The sequence below is a fragment of the Pelophylax lessonae genome (assembly GCF_965119305.1).
Source record: "Pelophylax lessonae genome assembly, chromosome: 4".
NCBI lineage: Eukaryota > Metazoa > Chordata > Amphibia > Anura > Ranidae > Pelophylax > Pelophylax lessonae.
The window spans coordinates 650,471,252-650,489,922 of record NC_138771.1 but is presented as its reverse complement, the minus strand read 5'-3'; the positions used below and the strand labels follow the sequence as shown (position 1 = coordinate 650,489,922).

The following is an 18,671-nucleotide window of genomic DNA, read 5'->3' as shown; positions in this document are numbered from 1 at the left end:
ATAATCTAAGCTCCCCATCTTGAATGCATGTATATTAATATACACACATATTGGGGCCAATTTAGCATGACCTTGGTGTATGGGAGGAAACCCATGCAAGCAAAGGAAGAACATGCAAACTCCTATGCATATAGTGTCCTGGCTTGAGAACTCCAGTGCTGGAAGGCAAGAAGTGCAAACCATAAAACCACTGTGCTGCCCACAGTTAAGTGTCCCTTGAAGAGGCTTCCCACAAGCTTGTAGAGAAAGTTGTGGAAAACGTAGTAAACTCTCACTTGTGTTCTCCTTTAGGGTCAGCGGGCGGTGTCCCTCACAAATGCACCAGTACAAAGCACCGCATCATCTCTCCGAAGGTGGAGCCTCGACTGTGTCCCTTCCCTGCCCTCACAGAGGTCCAGAACATTTCATCATCCTCAGCAGAACCCGACCAAGGCAAAGACCGGAGGCCAGGAAATAAGGGTGGCAGGACACCTTCTGGGAATGACCCCAGCTCCTCACATTCCTTTCCTGAACTCCCTGACACCACCCAGGCCTCACCACCATTGGCGCTCTCCAATGGCTTCTACACTGACCGAGAACTTGCTGGGGTCACCATAACCACCACCCCTGGTGTTCCCGGTATCAGCGCAGTGCTAGTGATGACCGGAATCCCTGAAAAGCCTCTGGCGTTGACACCAAGCCAGCATTTGATGCCAGCTGATTCTGGAACTCATCCTGCCACTGTACCCGTTGGTATTTCCCTTCTGCCCTCACCTGTGGAGGGTCTTCTGCTTTCCTCGTCTCATAGTCTTGAGGTAGCAATGGAGGCAGCTCCTGGGGGCAGCGCTGGAACTTTCGACCCCGACTCCTTCCTTAATAGTCCGAAGGAGGGACAGACTTATGGAGGAGCAGCTAAAACTGAGGGATTCAAGACCGAGTTAAATGATGGAAGGGTCACAGGGTCCCAAGTCAGTAGCCTTATGGAATCCAGCGAGCTGACACAATCAGACCTGGTTGCGAAGGTGGAGGAGGATAATTCCGCTGTGGAGAAGACCGTGATGGAAGAACAGAGTAACAAGGTGGAGGAAAGCGTCAGTCATAGTTCAGAGGTGGAGATGGAGGATTCAAGGGAAGGGCAGGTCAGTTCCAGTGATGAAGTCCATGCAGAAGTCGTGTCCACTGTTGAAACTCAGGAAGATGGCGAAGCTCCAGGAAGCCACATGAACGACCTTTACTCCATCATCCAGAATGACTTGAGCTCTTCCTCTGGTGCTTCCAGTGTTCACATGGAGCTCTCTGCTGAAAACTTCAATATCTCTTTTGACAGTCAATTTCCAGATCTCATATCTGACCTGATGACAGAGGAAGCTGCCCCAGGGGGATATGAGCAGTTCGGTGACCCTCAGGCCAGTTCTTCTCCAGTCCAGGCTGTGTACGGGCAGCAACAGCAAGTGCAGCAACAACCTCCACCTCAGCCGATGCAGCCCATGAACACAGGAACTTCCGCAGTTACTGATTCATTTCCAGAGGCGGTTGATGGATCCATAGGACTAGTGGGGATCACTGACTTTTCACCAGAGTGGTCCTACCCAGAGGTAACCCATCTCTGTCCACTGTCCCGTTTTATTGTGTGAAGTCGAGTGCTGCTTGCTTTAGGGGCCCGGTCTACTCATGGCTGATATTTCCATTTTGGGTCTGTTTGGTTGGATCGCTCACTGGCTTCTTTTTTTGTTACCAAGGACTATGAGGGGACCTGTTCATTAGGTATAGTGGGCAAAGCCATGCAAATCATTCTTTGCACCTGCACACCTGGAATGGGTTTATAGCACAAATACAGCCTAATCCTAAAGGCATTTATTCAAATGCCTACCCGCAACAGCATAGCCCACATACATCCTAAATATAGAGCCATTTATCCACCTGTACACCCAGAGCCTCTGGTTTATAGACCAGATACATCCTAAATATAGAGCCATTTATCCAATTGTACATCCCGACCTCCAATTTATCGATTAGATGCATCCTAAATATTGGACTATTTATACAGCTGTACATCCAGAGCCTCTAGTTTATAGACCAGATACATCCTAAATATAGAGCCATTTATCAACCTGTACACCCAGAGCCTCTGGTTTATAGTCCAGATACATCCTAAATATAAAACCAATTATACAGCTGTATATCCACAGCCTCTGGTTTATAGACCCAGATACAGCCTAAGGCCCCTTTCACACAGGCGGACCGTTCAGATCCGCCTGTCCGTTTTTTGGCGGATCTGAACGGTCCCCCAATGCATCTCTATGGGGGATCAGATGTCAGCGGAGACATGTCCGCTGACACCCGATCCATCAAATCTGGACGGATGGAAACCCTATTTTCCATCCGTCCATCGGATCGGATGAGAACGGACTGACGGTCCGTCCCCATCCGATTTCCCCCATAGAGATGCACGGGGAACTGACTGACAACTCCCCCATAGAGATGCACGGCGTCCGTCAAATGGACTCCGCTTTTCTCAGCGGGGGATCGAGCCGCCGATCCCCCGCTGAGCAGGATGACGACAGCTGTGTCTCCGCGCTGTGTGCGGAGACACAGCTGTCGTCATCCTGCTCAGCGGGGGATCGGCGGCTCGATCCCCTGCTGAGAAAAGCGGAGTCCGTTTGACGGACTTACTGTGTGAAAGGAGCCTAAATCTAGAGCCATTTGTCCATCCAGTGCTTCTGGTTTATAGTACAGATACATCCTAAATATAGAACCATTTATCCAACTGTCCATCCAGAGCCTCTGGTTTATAGTCCAGAATACATCCTAAATATAGAGCCATTTATCCAACTGTCCATCCAGTCCGCTAAAACATTAGATCAGAGATATCCTAAATATAGAATCCTTTATATAGCTGTACATCCAGAGCCTCTGGTTTAGAGACCAGATACATCCTAAATATAGAGCCATTTATCCAACTGTCCATTCAGAGCTTCTGCTTTATAACATAGGTACATCCTATATAAAGATGCTTGTAGTTTCCACTCTCCTCCCTAAATATTTCTGCCTCTTGCATCCACTAGGGTCTCACTCTCCTCTTTGTTCCTAAACAGGGTGGTGTCAAGATTCTCATAACAGGACCATGGGTGGAAGACTCCGACTCCTATTCCTGTGTGTTTGATCATGTGACTGTCCCTGCATCTCTTATACAGTCAGGGGTTCTGCGCTGCTACTGTCCAGGTGAGAATCTGCTCTGTGTTAATTATATGCATTAAAGTAGTAGTCTCATTTAGGCCCCTTTCACACTTGTACGACCTGGAAGTCACGTGACTTGGACACGACTTGAAGCAATGCCTGGGTAATCTTGGGGTGTATGGACCGCAAGTCGCATTAGACGGACCAAAGTAGTGCAAGGACTACTTTGAAGTCGCACAGATATGAAGATATGAATGGTACTCATGGGGTATGACTTGTCATACGACTTTGCAGTCGCAGGACAAGTCGCATAAGTTTGAAAGGGGCCTAAAACTTTTTTAAATCTTATTTCCCCCAGGAGACCAAGTTAATATAGCACATGGTCCCATTCATAGCACTTGCTTGGTTTCATCTCTCGGTTGCTAAGCAGCATGTTTGGACAGCTTGTCCCCTGCTGTCTGACCATGCTGTTAAAGATTTGTGATTGAGTTCTCTAGTCTCTGGCTGGAGACCAGTTCTGCACCCAGTTGTAAATATACAGCACCGGCTGATGGATCACACAGCTCCACAGGGTTGTGTAGATGAAAGATCAGTGCTACAGGGCTGTTATGTGGCACTGACACGAGGTCGCTGAGCATCCATTCATAAGGAAGAAAGGTCACACGGTACAGTACTGTGTGATCCATCTGCCATGACTGCATATGTGTAAAAGCAGCCACAGATAGACACACAGAGCTGCAGTTCTAAATGATCTGTCACTATTCTGCCTGTTCATAATCGTAAAATATCACTCTGAACTGGGACTCTGTGTGATCTGTCAGAGGTTGATTGTACACATAAAGGGCGCAGGCAGATACTTTACACAGAGCCGCAGCTATTCTGAGGAGCAAGCCACTGCAGATTTTTTTTTTAGAGGAGTGGTAAACACAAACGCACATCTATAACTCTGAAGCTAAAGGAAGCCAAGCATTGAGTATTCACACATGGCAGGTTTTTTTTAGAATCAGAAAATGGACAAGTCCAGTTCCCCTATGGAGGGGTATAGGAAGAACAAGTAGGCTTGAATGGTCTAACCCCAAGACCTGGGGCTCTTTAAGGCTACCCTAAGGGAGCGATAGTAGGAGCTTCTATAAATCAAATAGGCTTATGACGACTCTCAGAAATTTTTACAGTTGTGGGTTTTCGATGCTGGGAACTCTGCTTTGGTAGCTTTTGAGGTAACTCCAACTCTCGCCCTCACTGTAAACATAGATTTAACCTTCCATCTCTATAAACATAGCCCCAATACTAACCGTCCTTATAAACCCAGCCTTTATCCTAACCCTACTTGTAAACTTAGCCGTAACTATCCCAGGAACCTCAGTCTAACTCTCCCTGTGAACCTAGCCTTCATACGAACCCTCCTTGTTAACCTATCCCTAACACTAATCCTACATGTTTTCTTAACACTAAGGCTCCATGTACACGGGACGCTGGAATTGGCCGTTTAGGAGCAGTTGGGCGTTTTTTTTTAGAAGCCCCTGAACCCACCTACATTTTATCTTATCTGTCCATGTACACCAGGTCATTTGCGGTCGTTTGCGGGCAGTTGCGTTCAGGGACTTTTTTTAGAACGCAATTATTTGCGTTCGAACGCGTGTTTCCCGGCGTTTCAAACGCAAAAATGCGACCGAACGCGATGACCCGCATTTGGCGTTCGCGTTTTTCCATTTTAAAGGGGAATAATTTTTTTGACCTCTAGGAACGGTTCTAAACGCAAACGCCTGCTAAACGCGGGTACAAACACGACCGAACGGACGTTTCAAACGTCCTAAAAATTCCAGCATTCAAAGGGACTTTTAACAACGTCCCGTGTACATGGACCCTAACGGTCCTTGTAAACCTATCCCTAATCCTCCCTGTGAACCCAGCCTTAATACTAACCCTCCTTGTAAGCATATCCCTAGCCCTCCCAGGAGCCTGGGCCCAGCCCTCCTTGTTAACCTTGCCCTAACAATAATCCGCTTTGTAACCCTTACCCTAAGACTCACTCCGCTTGCAAACGCTAACTATCACAATAATAATAATCCCTCCTCTAACAATGAGGGGTCCACTCTGGCTGTCGCCGCTCCCTTGCTGTGTCTGCCGCCATCTGATATTTTTTTAAGTTTCTGCGTCTTTTGTCTTTGCCCATTGAGTGGCTCCTGTACACATACTGAAGTTACCTTGTCCTTGCACTCGGCTCCATTATTTTTATTTTTTAAGGTGCAAGGAGTGGGCTGAGAGTATACCCTGCACTGTGCATGCACACATAATGAGAAATTGCTAGGAGCAAGAGAGAATTTTTATTTATTTTTTAACGGTTTTAACTATTAGGTACCCTGTTTAGGTTACCGTCTAAAAGATTGCTCTAGTTCTGTTTAACACTTCATTACCATACAGTCCTAGGATATTAATGCTATTCCCATGTTTTTCCATCTCTGACTGCAGCTCATGAAGCCGGCCTGGTCACCCTGCAGGTCATCCAGCACCAGCAGGTCATCTCACACTCCGTCATCTTTGAGTATCGCGCTCGTAACTTTCTGTCTCTGCCCAGCACCCAGCTGGACTGGCTGTCCCTGGACGGTGAGTAACCATATACTGCACTGATATATACACTATGTACTTGCTCATTTGCCGCTGCTAGGACCTGATTTTCAGCCTGAATTATTTGTGCTGTGGATTTAGTTAGGTGCTTTGTTGGTATTTACAGTGGCTAAGTGGTTAGCAATTCCACCCGAATGGAAACTTGGTACAGAAAATTCAGGATGCACTTAACCAAAAATGACAGTTTTTAAAAAAAAAAAAAATATATATATATATTTTTTTATATACAATTGTATTCTAGTCGACTTTTTGAATTAATATTATGAATGTAAATGAGTATGAATTTATTGTCGGCCATTGTCGGCATCTTAAGCGCAAGAAAAGCACAAGAAAAAAAAATGTATCCCTTTAAATTCTATACATGTCTTCACACTGGTCTGTTGCGCTTCCGTTGTGGTGTTAAAATCTTGCTTAATGCATTTTTAGTAAAAAAAAAAAAAACTGCACAAAAAACGCACCTCCCCGTTGAAATGCATTGAAAACGCTGCAAGAATGCATTAATAACGCACCCGTGTTATGTTTTTTAGATGCGTTTTTTGAGTCACAAGGCGTATGAAAAACACACCATAAACATAGTAATATTGATGCGTTTTCGGCACCTTTTTGTCAGCAAAATGCTGAAAACCCCATTTTTCCTTAACGTCTTTCAGGACAGCACCTTAAGAGATGGCTCCTCCCTCTCACCAACAGGAAACACCCCATCCACCAGATTTTAAAGTCTAAAGTCATCGGTTTGAATCCCACCCATGGCACTATCTGCCTGGAGTTTGCATGTTCTCCCTCTGCCTGCGTGGGTTCCGGGTTTCCTTGGAGTCCTCCCACACTCCAAAGTTAGGTTACTAAGCTCCTGTCTAAATTGGCCCTAGTATGTGTATGAAAGTGAATTGGGGACCTTACTATGTAAGCTCCTTGAGGACAGGGACTGATGTGAATATTTAATATATGTGTAAATTGACGGCACTATATAAGTACTTATAATAAACTATAGACAAAGAGGGGGAGGGTTATAACTCCTGTCAGATTTTTATTCATTATCTGTGTCCCATTGTGGAGATTTCCCTTCACTTCCTGTCCAATAGCCAAACAGAAAGTGAGAAGAAATATCTGTAAATTGAAGAAAATTATTTGGGGACCCCCAGGTCACAAGAACTAGTGTCCCCATAGGAAGAGTTCCCCTCTCTTCCTTTTCTGGGGACAACCCAAAATTTGGAATTTCTTTTACTTTCAATGATAATGGTAAACAGGACAAATAGGGAGGGTGCATCTCCCTAACAGGGGCATAGACAGCAATAAAACCTGACGGGGTTCTAATCCCTCTCCACTTCATGCAAAACTAAAAAAAAGTTTTGCCTTTAGTTATACTTTTAAAGAATAAGTTCACTTTTTGGTGCATGTTGCACGTAAACCCATGTCTAGGGATAACGAGCTCCAGATCTGATGAGCGCCATTGTGATTTATTGACTCTCCAGCTTTTGAACGGTCTGCCCATATGGAGGCAGCATCTGCAGGAACCTGACCTTGCACCCGCAATCCACTGATCGTGGTTGCAAAGCTCTGCAGGCTCATCAGAGGGAAAAAAAAAATTCACTTTTGTTCCTGCAAAAATAAGTGCATTTATTTATTTTTTTCCCTAAACTGGACCTTCGACGGCCTACATACCCCCCCTCCTTCCACTTATCAGGTGGTCCGGGTGGCACATTTCTGACACCCACCCACACAGAGGATCTAGCATTGCCCTGCTGAGGTCTTCCTGTATTCTGCCACCACGTTATCAACAGGCCCCCAGCGCAGCAAGGGTGAAATGCTAAGTCTAGAGGTAAAGGAAAAGGCTCTTCTCCTCAGCTTGACACCTCCGGTTGTGGACAGGTCTTTGGAGTCCTTACTTATAATTTATGGCTACTGGTCCTGCGTTGTACTTGATGCAGCTGCCGCCCCATTGTCGTCTTTTTTGTACCTGGAGTAGGGCTTTAATTCCATTACCCACAGCATCAACCAATGACACAGGGCAGGGTAGATCCATGTATTTATACTTTGTAGTCAATGGAGAACATTCAGAACAAGGTCATGTTACCAGTGGGGTACCTCAGGGATCTGTACTGGGACCAATTTTGTTTAATATCTTCATAAGTGATATTGCAAAAGGCCTCGATGGTAAGGTTTGTCTTTTTGCTGATGACACAAAGATATGTAACAGGGTTGATGTTCCTGGAGGGAAACGCCAAATGGAAAAGGATTTAGGAAAACTAGAAGAATGGTCAGAACTCTGGCAACTGAAATTTAATGTGGATAAGTGCAAGATAATGCACCTGGGGCGTAAAAACCCAAGGGCAGAATATAGAATATTTGACACAGTCCTGACCTCAGTATCTGAGGAAAGGGATTTAGGAGTAATTATTTCAGAAGACTTAAAAGTGGGAAGACAATGTAATAGAGCAGCACGAAATGCCAGCAGAATGCTTGGATGTATAGGGAGAGGTATAAGCAGTAGAAAGAGAGAAGTGCTTATGCCGCTGTACAGAACACTGGTGAGACCTCACTTGGAGTATTGTGCGCAGTACTGGAGGCCATATCTCCAGAAGGATATAGATACTCTAGAGAGAGTTCAGAGAAGAGCTACTAAACTAGTACATGGATTGCAGGAATAAACTTACCAGGAAAGGTTAAAGGACCTTAACATGTATAGCTTGGAAGAAAGAAGAGACAGAGGGGATATGATAGAAACTTTTAAATACATAAAGGGAATCAACTCGGTAAAGGAGGAGAGCATATTTAAAAGAAAAACTACCACAAGAGGACACAGTTTTAAATTAGAGGGGCAAAGGTTTAAAAGTAATATGAGGAAGTATTACTTTACTGAGAGAATAGTGGATGCATGGAATAACCTTCCTGCAGAAGTGGTAGCTGCAAATACAGTGAAGGAGTTTAAGCATGCATGGGATAGGCATAAGGCTATCCTTCATATAAGATAGGGCCAGGGACTATTCATAGGATTCAGATATATTGGGCAGACTAGATGGGCCAAATGGTTCTTATCTGCCGACACATTCTATGTTTCTATGTTTACTGCAAATGCCAAATTCTGATCCTTCATCAGCATGTTCTTACGGAAAGTGAAGACCCAGTTCTGTACTCTAATTTTCCTGATTTTTTAGCACCATTTTCTGTGAACTCTAAAATCTGTGTTGTGTGAATAACCCCAGAAGATGTGTAGACTCTGGGTGATCTGAACGGTCTTTCCTGTCAAATCTGCATCCATCATGCATCTTACCAATTTAAAGTGGAATTAAAAGTAATAATACTTAGTTCCAACAGTCCAACGCCTGCAAAGTCCCTCGCCGGCATCTTCTGGGTGCCGAACCTCGGCCATATTTATTGGCCAGCTTGGGATAATGTCATTCTCGCACATGCACAGGAGTGCAACCATCCCCATGCACAGGCAGTGTGCTGGAATTATACCTGTCTAGCTCTGTGGACGTTCTACAGGCCAGCAGGCAAGTAAGTGTATTTTATTGCAGAAGAGACATTGAATGATTTTTTTTGCAGTAAAAGCACTGCCTGACTTTAGTTCCGCTTTAATGTTTAGTTAAGCAGAAAAACCATTCGACCATGCTTTATGTATATGCATGATTATGTGTGAGCCCTATGGTTTGCTGATTTATTTGTGTAACTAATGAAGGGGCCACTGAGTGGTGTGTGTTTTATTATGCTGCAGCTCTCAAAACTATTCTGACTACCCCTTACATGATCGTAAGGTAAGTGTGATGGTCAGGTGTCCACATATATTTGGCCATATAGTTAGGTGTGATAGTCGGGTATCCACACACTTTTGACCTTCTAGGTAGGTCTGTTGATCTGGTGTCTACATACGTTTGACCTTTTATAGGTGGCTGTAAAGGCCAGGTGTCTATATTGATAGAAGTGATAGGTATCCACATACCTTTGACCATACAGCAAGGTTTAATGGTCAGGTGTCCACGTACTATTTGCCCTATAGGTGGGTGTAATGGTCCTATGTCCATATAGGTAGGTGTGATAGTCAGGTATTCACATACTTTTGGCCTTTAGGTCTGTGTGATGGGTATCCACATAGTTTTGGCCCTATAGTAGGTGTGATGGTCAGGTGTCCACATATATTTGGCCATATAGGTAAGTGTGATGGTCAGGTGTCCACATATATTTGGCCATATAGGTAGGTGTGATGGTCAGTTGTCCACATTTATTTGGCCATATAAGTAGGTGTGATGGTCAGATGGCTACATACTTGGGCCTTATAGGTGAGTCTAATGGTCAGGTGTCAATATAGGTAGGTGTGATAGTCAGGTATTCACATACTTTTGGCCTTTAGGTGTGTGTGATGGGTATCCACATAGTTTTGGCCCTATAGGTAGATCTGATGGTCAGGTGTCCACATATGTTTGGCCATATAGGTAGGTGGGATGGTCAGGTGTCCACATATGTTTGGCCATATAGGTAGGTGGGATGGTCAGGTGTCCACATACTTTGACCTTTTTATAGGTGGGTGTAAAGGTCATATGTCCATATACAGTGCCTTGCGAAAGTATTCGGCCCCCTTGAACTTTGCGACCTTTTGCCACATTTCAGGCTTCAAACATAAAGATATAAAACTGTAATTTTTTGTGAAGAATCAAAAACAAGTGGGACACAATCATGAAGTGGAATGAATTTTATTGGATATTTCAAACTTTGTTAACAAATAAAAAACTGAAAAATTGGGCGTGCAAAATTATTCAGCCCCTTTACTTTCAGTGCAGCAAACTCTCTCCAGAAGTTCAGTGAGGATCTCTGAATGATCCAATGTTGACCTAAATGACTAATGATGATAAATAGAATCCACCTGTGTGTAATCAAGTCTCCCTATAGATGCACCTGCACTGTGATAGTCTCAGAGGTCCGTTTAAAGTGCAGAGAGCATCATGAAGAACAAGGAACACACCAGGCAGGTCCGAGATACTGTTGTGGAGAAGTTTAAAACCCAATTTGGATACAAAAAGATTTCCCAAGCTTTAAACATCCCAAGGAGCACTGTGCAAGCGATAATATTGAAATGGAAGAAGTATCAGACCACTGCAAATCTACGAAGACCTGGCCGTCCCTCTAAACTTTCAGCTCATACAAGGAGAAGACTGATCAGAGATGCAGCCAAGAGGCCCATGATCACTCTGGATGAACTGCAGAGATCTACAGCTGAGGTGGGAGACTCTGTCCATAGGACAACAATCAGTCGTATACTGCACAAATCTGGCCTTTATGGAAGAGTGGCAAGAAGAAAGCCATTTCTTAAAGATATCCATAAAAAGTGTTGTTTAAAGTTTGTCACAAGCCACCTGAGAGACACCAAACATGTGGAAGAAGGTGCTCTGGTCAGATGAAACCAAAATCAAACTTTTTGGCAGCAATGCAAAACGTTATGTTTGGCGTAAAAGCAACACAGCTCATCACCCTGAACACACCATCCCCACTGTCAAACATGGTGGTGGCAGCATCATGGTTTGGGCCTGCTTTTCTTCAGCAGGGACAGGGAAGATGGTTAAAATTGATGGGAAGATGGATGGAGCCAAATACAGGACCATTCTGGAAGAAAACCTGATGGAGTCTGCAAAAGACCTGAGACTGGGACGGAGATTTGTCTTCCAACAAGACAATGATCCAAAACATAAAGCAAAATCTACAATGGAATGGTTCACAAATAAACATATCCAGGTGTTAGAATGGCCAAGTCAAAGTCCAGACCTGAATCCAATTGAGAATCTGTGGAAAGAACTGAAAACTGCTGTTCACAAACGCTCTCCATCCAACCTCACTGAGCTCGAGCTGTTTTGCAAGGAGGAATGGGCAAAAATTTCAGGCTCTCGATGTGCAAAACTGATAGAGACATACCCCAAGCGACTTACAGCTGTAATCGCAGCAAAAGGTGGCGCTACAAAGTATTAACTTAAGGGGGCTGAATAATTTTGCACGCCCAATTTTTCAGTTTTTTATTTGTTAAAGTTTGAAATATCCAATAAATTTCGTTCCACTTCATGATTGTGTCCCACTTGGTGTTGATTCTTCACAAAAAATTACAGTTTTATATCTTTGTTTGAAGCCTGAAATGTGGCAAAAGGTCGCAAAGTTCAAGGGGGCCGAATACTTTCGCAAGGCACTGTATATTTTGGCCATAGTAGGTGTGATGGTCAGATGTCTACATACTTTGGCCTTATAGGGGTGTGTAATGGTCAGGTGTCAATATAGGTAGGTGGGTTAGTCGGGTATCCACACACTTTTTTGACCTTCCAGGTAGGTCTGTTGGTCTGGTGTCTACATACGTTTTGACCTCTTATAGGTGGCTGTAAAGGTCAGGTGTCCATATGGATAGTATTGATCGGTATCCACATACCTTTGACCATACAGCTAGCTGTGATGTTCTGGTGTCCACATACTATTTGCCCTATAGGTGGGTGTAATGGTCATGTGTGCGTATGGGTAGGTGTGATAGTCAGGTATTCACATACTTTTGGCATTTAGGTGTGTATGATGGGTATCCACATAGTTTTGGCCCTATAGGTAGATCTGATGGTCAGGTGCCCATATTGGGTATCCACATACCTTTGGTCATACAGCTAGGTGTGATGGTCGGGTGTCCATATACTTTTGGCCGTGTAGGTAGGTCTGATGGTCAGGTGTCCACATACCTTGACCAATATCTATTACAGTACAACACTGCTTACCGTGTTAGTTTTTTGGATTGAATTTTGACTTTTTTAGTGGCTGTTCTTGATTTTGTGGGTGTAAATTTAGTTTGTTCCTGCTCCCAAAAGTCACACGCTTACTTTAGATCACCCCAAATATACCAAACTGGGAGATTCTGGGAAAACATGGCCACAGATGTGACTTTTTGTGTCATCTGCCTGTCCCCGACACCCTGATGACTCTGTAAACGTGTCATGGCGGCCTCATTGGGTGCCATTAGGAATGTTCTACTAGGCAGTTACCACCCTACTTCCAAGTGATCCCGGAACTGTGCTGCACACAAGGCAAGGACTGTCATAGTGAAGTGGGCATGTGATGCCATGGCACGGAACGTCTGCTGATTTCCTTTTTTGAAATCCAATGGAGTCCATGAGAATAAATGAACCATCTGAATAAAAAACAAAAAAAAAAAAGGTGTAATAATTTAATGTACAAGCAAAAAGTTGGGGGAGCGCTATTCTTTTTTAATAATTTAATGTAGTCTGTTAGCACCATGTGGGTTTCCTGTAGTGACAGAGTTTTTATCACTCCCTCTTATATCCTCACTACTAAGCTTGTAAAACGATTGCAAGGGTGGCCACTGGGAGGGCAATTCCTATTGCTAAAGGCATGCCCACAGAACTACATCTCCCAAGAGCCCTTTCACTATACAAAGTGCATGGCCTAGCTCCTAGGAGTCGGGGCAGCAGCATTGTTTCACTGGAAAGAAATCAATGTATGCATATGGGGGGGGGGGAGGCAGAGTTCTGTAGTCCAGCAATTAAACAAGCTGAAGTTAAAAGCTGATTGGCTAACATGCACAGCTACTCCTGATTTTGTACTCAAGTTTTTAATAAATCTCCCCCCCCGTATTGGTTTGATCACGGCTAATATCGAATGACATAAATGATTGCAACTGCAGAAGCTTGGAAAAGACCATTCTGAAATTGGAAGCGCTCAAAGCGGAGCGCCTCAAGGTTTATAATGCACAGGGGAGGTCAGTGGAGGTTTTCTTGTCTCGCACTGCTCTGAACCCTGACATCCTCCATGATAGTCCCAGGTAATCTCTGGACCCATAGGGGGAGATTACCTGGGATGATCCAGGATCTCTGCTTTGACACACACACTATATTACCAAAAGTATTGGGACGCCTGCATTTACACGCACATGACCTTTAATAGCATCCCAGTCTTAGTCCGTAGGGTACAATATAGAGTTGGCCCACCCTTTGCAGCTATAACAGCTTCAACTCTTCTGGGAAGGCTGTCCACAAGGTTTAGGAGTGTCTATGGGAATGTTTGACCATTCTTCCAGAAGCGCATTTGTGAGGTCAGGCACTGATGTTGGACAAGAAGGTCTGGCTCGCAGTCTCCGCTCTAATTCATCCCAAAGGTGTTCGATCAGGTTGAGGTCAGGACTCTGTGCAGGCCAGTCAAGTTCTTCCTCCTCAAACTCCCTCATCCATGTCTTTATGGACCTTGCTTTGTGCACTGGTGCGCAGTCATGTTGGAACAGGAAGGGGCCGTCCCCAAACTGTTCCCACAATGTTGGGGGCATGAAATTGTCCAAAATGTGTTGGTATGGTGATGCCTGAAGAGTTCCCTTCACTGGAACTAAGGGGCCAAGCCCAACCCCTGAAAAAACCCCACACCATAATCCCCCCTCCACCAAACGATTTGGACCAGTGCACAAAGCAAGGTCCATAAAGACATGGATGAGTGAGTTTGGGGTGGAAGAACCTGACTGGCCTGCACAGAGTCCTGACCTCAACCCAATAGAAAAGCTTTGGGATGAATTAGAGTGGATACTGTGAGCCCGGCCTTCTCATCCCAACATCAGTGCCTGACCTCACAAATGTGCTTCTGGAAGAATGGTCAAACATTCCCATAGACACTTCTAAACCTTGTGGACAGCCTTCCCAGAGGAGTTGAAGCTGTTATAGCTGCAAAGGGTGGGCCAACTCAATATTGAACCCTACGGACTAAGACTGGGATGCCATTAAAGGTCATGTGCGTGTAAAGGCAGGCGTCCCAATACTTTTGCAAATCTAGTGTATGTACACACAGAATCAAATGGCTGTGGCAGTGAAAGGGTAATGATAGAGAAGTTCAGTCAAATACCATCTAAGACTAAATCTGCTTCCACCCCCATTATAATCCCTATACTAACTACACTGTAAAGGAAGGCTGTGTATACTTGCCTATTAGGAGGGCGGTCTGGTGGTGTGATCGGCTCCCAGTATAATGGAGAGACAGCTGACAATAGTAAGCCTATGGGTGCTGTCATTGTTAACCACTTGCCGACCGCCGCAAGTACATATACTGTGGCGGTCAGCCCCGGCCAGGCAAAGTGACGTACTGGTACGTCACTAGCCTGTCACTGGCTTGTGAGCCAATAGCGGTCAGTGTGCTAAGAAGTCAGTGCGTGTGACCGGCAGACCCGCCGGTCACTTGCGATCGTTCGCCGGGAAGGGAGAAAGGCAGGCGGCTGATGTAAACAAGCCGCCTGTCATTCTTCCCTGTGTAGAAATGGAGATCAGACGGTTCTACTATGTAGGACCATTGATCTGTTTTTACACATCAAGCCATGTCCAATCACCGTTAGAATCACGCCTCTAAGACACACTTAAAGAGGAAGTAAACCCTCCTCTGCAACTTTTTCCTATAGGTAAGCCTATGATAAGGCTTACCTATAGGTACTGTAAATATCTCCTAAACATGTACCGTTTAGGAGATATTTACCTTACATGCAGCCAGTGACGTCACTGGCGCATGCGCTCTGAAGGAATGGCCGCTGGTGCCGTTCCATCAGAGCCCCGTGCCGTGACCATCGGCTCCCACGCGCGTGCGCGGAAGTGACGTCACCGCGGCTCCGGCCAATCAGATAGCCGGATGCCGCGATCCCGGAAGACGGGCGACTGAACATGTCGCCCATCATACAGGTAAGCGGGCGGCACGGCGCTCATTATAAGGTAAGTATTTCTAATGAGCTAGTATGCGATGCATACTAGCTCATTATGTGTTTCTCTTTCAGGTCGAAAAAAAAAAATTTTTGTATGGGTTTACAACCTCTTTAACCCCTCCCTGTCCAATACAGTTAACCCCTTCCCTGCCAGTGTCATTATTACAGTAACAGTGCATATGTATAGCACTGATTACTGTAGTAATGTCACTGGTACCCCCAAAAGTGTCAAATGTCAGTCAAGGGTCCGATCTGTCCGCCGCAATGTCGCAGTCCCGCAAAAAAAAACGCAGATCGCCGCCATTACTTGTTAAAAAAAAAAAAAAAAAACACCAAAAATGACAAATCTTTCCCTTTGTTAGTAAACGCGATAACTTTTGCGCAAACCAATCAAAATACGCTTTTTGCACTTTTTTTTTTTTTACCAAACATAGGTAGCATAAAACAAATTGGCCTAAAATGTTAAAAAATTTTGATTTTTACAGTTTTTTTTTTTTTGGAAATTTCATATAAAAAATGTGAAAAAAATATTGTTAATTTTTGCAAAATTGTCGCTCTTTTTTTGTTTATAGCGCATGATCAAAAAATCGCACAGGTGATCAAATACCACCAAAAGAAAGCTCTATTTGTGGGGAAAAAAAAGGATGTCAAATTCGTTTAGGTACAGCGTCGCACGACCGCGCAATTGTCCGTTTAAAGTCACGCAGTAAAAAATCGCAAAAAAAACCCTGGTCAGGAAGGGGGTAAAATCTTCCGGGGCTTAAGTGGTTAAGGCTTTGCAACCATTGTGGATGATCTCTCCTCTACTCTGTAGTCCACCAATGGGAATATCATGAGACCGGACCAGAGCGACTTCAGAATGGGCGCTGATGGACTTCTTTCCTTTACAGGGTAGTTAGTTTAGGGCTGAGAATGGGGGGGGGGGGGGGTGGTTACTGGTTTGAACTTAGATGGTATTTGAACAGACTGCTACTTTAAGATTTAGGATTACACTTGCCGCCCGCCGTAGATACACTGGGGCAGGCTAGCTTAGGTGCGCGAACCAACGTATGGGTATCTCGCGCGTGCTGCTGCTCCCAATAGGCAGCGGCAATGCTGTTCCATGGGGCCGGCAGCCGTGATTGCCGCCGGCCCCCGCGATCGCTCCCCGATGAGAGAGGAGGAGGGGCAGCTGTTGTAAACACAGCTGACCGTTCTTCTCTCTGAAATGATCAGAGGTCATGTGATCCTTCTATATAGGAAAACAGGTCTCTGTGTTCATTTCACAAGTCCCTCCCCCATACAGTTAGAAAACATCCCCTAGGCTCACAATTAACCCTTTGATCACCCCTAGGTTAACCCCTTCCCTGCCAGGGTGATTATTACAGTAACCGTGCATATTTATAGTGGTGATTACTGTAGTAATGTCAATGGTCCCTCCAAAAGTGTCAAAAATGTCAGTTAGCTGGCCGATCTGTCCGCCGCAATGTCGGTCAGGAAGTGGTTAAAATTATATGTAAAGGGCAGACGTGATTGGGCCTTTAGTATAATGTATGGAGCTGCCATCTCCTACTGCCTTTCAGGATAAAAGGTTTAATGCGGATAGATACAGAAGTAATAGACGCTCTGTGCGTACTTTACCCCTATTACAGGATCGCTCGGTCTGTCCTCTCCTGAAGATGAGACCTAGGAAGGCGGTATGGTGAGATCCTCGCCACCTCCCCGCTGTCTCCCCCCCCCCCCCCAAAATGCCAGGCCACCCTCCCATGCCAGGTCTAGAGGCGCCTGGCAGCGAGGGGTGGCAGGATCCTCCATTTCTATTTTCGTCCTTCATCTTTCAGCGCCCGGCAGCAACCTGAATCCCACCCAGGACTATTTTCCTAGCTGTGGAAGGACACAGTGACGCTGGTGGCATGCTTACCATTCCCAGCGCAGCATGACATGGGCACAGAACAGCCCGCTCTCTAGAAAGCAGCTGGCTTTAACTTACAGCGATGCGAAAAAGAGGGGGGGTGGCCTGGGGGGGGTGACAACTCCGATACTGTTTATAGAAAGTCCTCAGTGTCCTCTGTCACAGACCAAGGGATGTTAACTACTGAGGTGCTGGAATCGCCCTGCAAGGGAAAAGACAGACTCATTGCCCCCTTCTATATGTGTCACCCTGCAGGAGGAGTACAGACTTCTATCCCCTTTTATATGTGTCACCCTGCAGGAGGAGGACAGACTCCTATCCCCTTCTATATGTGTCACCATGCAGGAGGAGTACAGACTCCTATCCCCTTCTATATATATGTCACCCTGCAGGAGGAGTACAGACTCCTATCCCCTTCTATATGTGTCACCCTGCAGGAGGAGTACAGACTCCTATCCCCTTCTATATGTGTCACCCTGCAGGAGGAGAACAGACTCCTATCCCCTTCTATATGTGTCACCCTGCAGGAGGAGTACAGACTCCTATCCCCTTCTATATGTGTCACCCTGCAGAAGGAGTACAGACTCCTATCCCCTTCTATATGTGTCACCCTGCAGGAGGAGAACAGACTCCTATCCCCTTCTATATGTCACCCTGCAGGAGGAGTACAGACTCCTATCCCCTTCTATATGTGTCACCCTGCAGGAGGAGTAAAGACTCCTATCCCCTTCTATATGTGTCACCCTGCAGGAGGAGAACAGACTCCTATCCCCTTCTATATGTGTCACCCTGCAGGAGGAGTACAGACTCCTATCCCCTTCTATATGTGTCACCATGCAGGAGGAGTACAGACTCCTATCCCCTTCTATATGTGTCACCATGCAGGAGGAGTACAGACTCCTATCCCCTTCTATATGTGTCACCCTGCAGGAGGAGTACAGACTCCTATCCCCTTCTATATGTGTTACCCTGCAGGAGGAGAACAGACTCCTATCCCCTTCTATATGTGTCACCCTGCAGGAGGAGTACAGACTCCTATCCCCTTCTATATGTGTCACCATGCAGGAGGAGTACAGACTCCTATCCCCTTCTATATGTGTCACCCTGCAGGAGGAGTACAGACTCCTATCCCCTTCTATATGTGTCACCCTGCAGGAGGAGAACAGACTCCTATCCCCTTCTATATGTGTCACCCTGCAGGAGGAGTACAGACTCCTATCCCCTTCTATATGTGTCACCCTGCAGGAGGAGTACAGACTCCTATCCCCTTCTATATGTGTCACCCTGCAGGAGGAGTACAGACTCCTA

At 45.4% G+C, this 18,671-nt stretch overlaps 1 protein-coding gene across 4 annotated transcripts in view; it reads left to right on the top strand.

The window, feature by feature from the left end:
* CAMTA2 (calmodulin binding transcription activator 2) overlaps window positions 1-18,671 on the top strand; it is a 173,111-nt gene that overhangs the window by 62,917 nt on the left and 91,523 nt on the right. For all 4 annotated transcript variants that reach the window (XM_082255522.1, XM_082255520.1, XM_082255521.1 and 1 more), the window contains exons 9-11: window positions 292-1,574; window positions 3,075-3,201; window positions 5,626-5,760. In XM_082255522.1, coding sequence (XP_082111648.1) covers window positions 292-1,574; window positions 3,075-3,201; window positions 5,626-5,760 — 1,545 coding nt within the window. The remainder of the gene's footprint in view (window positions 1-291; window positions 1,575-3,074; window positions 3,202-5,625; window positions 5,761-18,671) is intronic.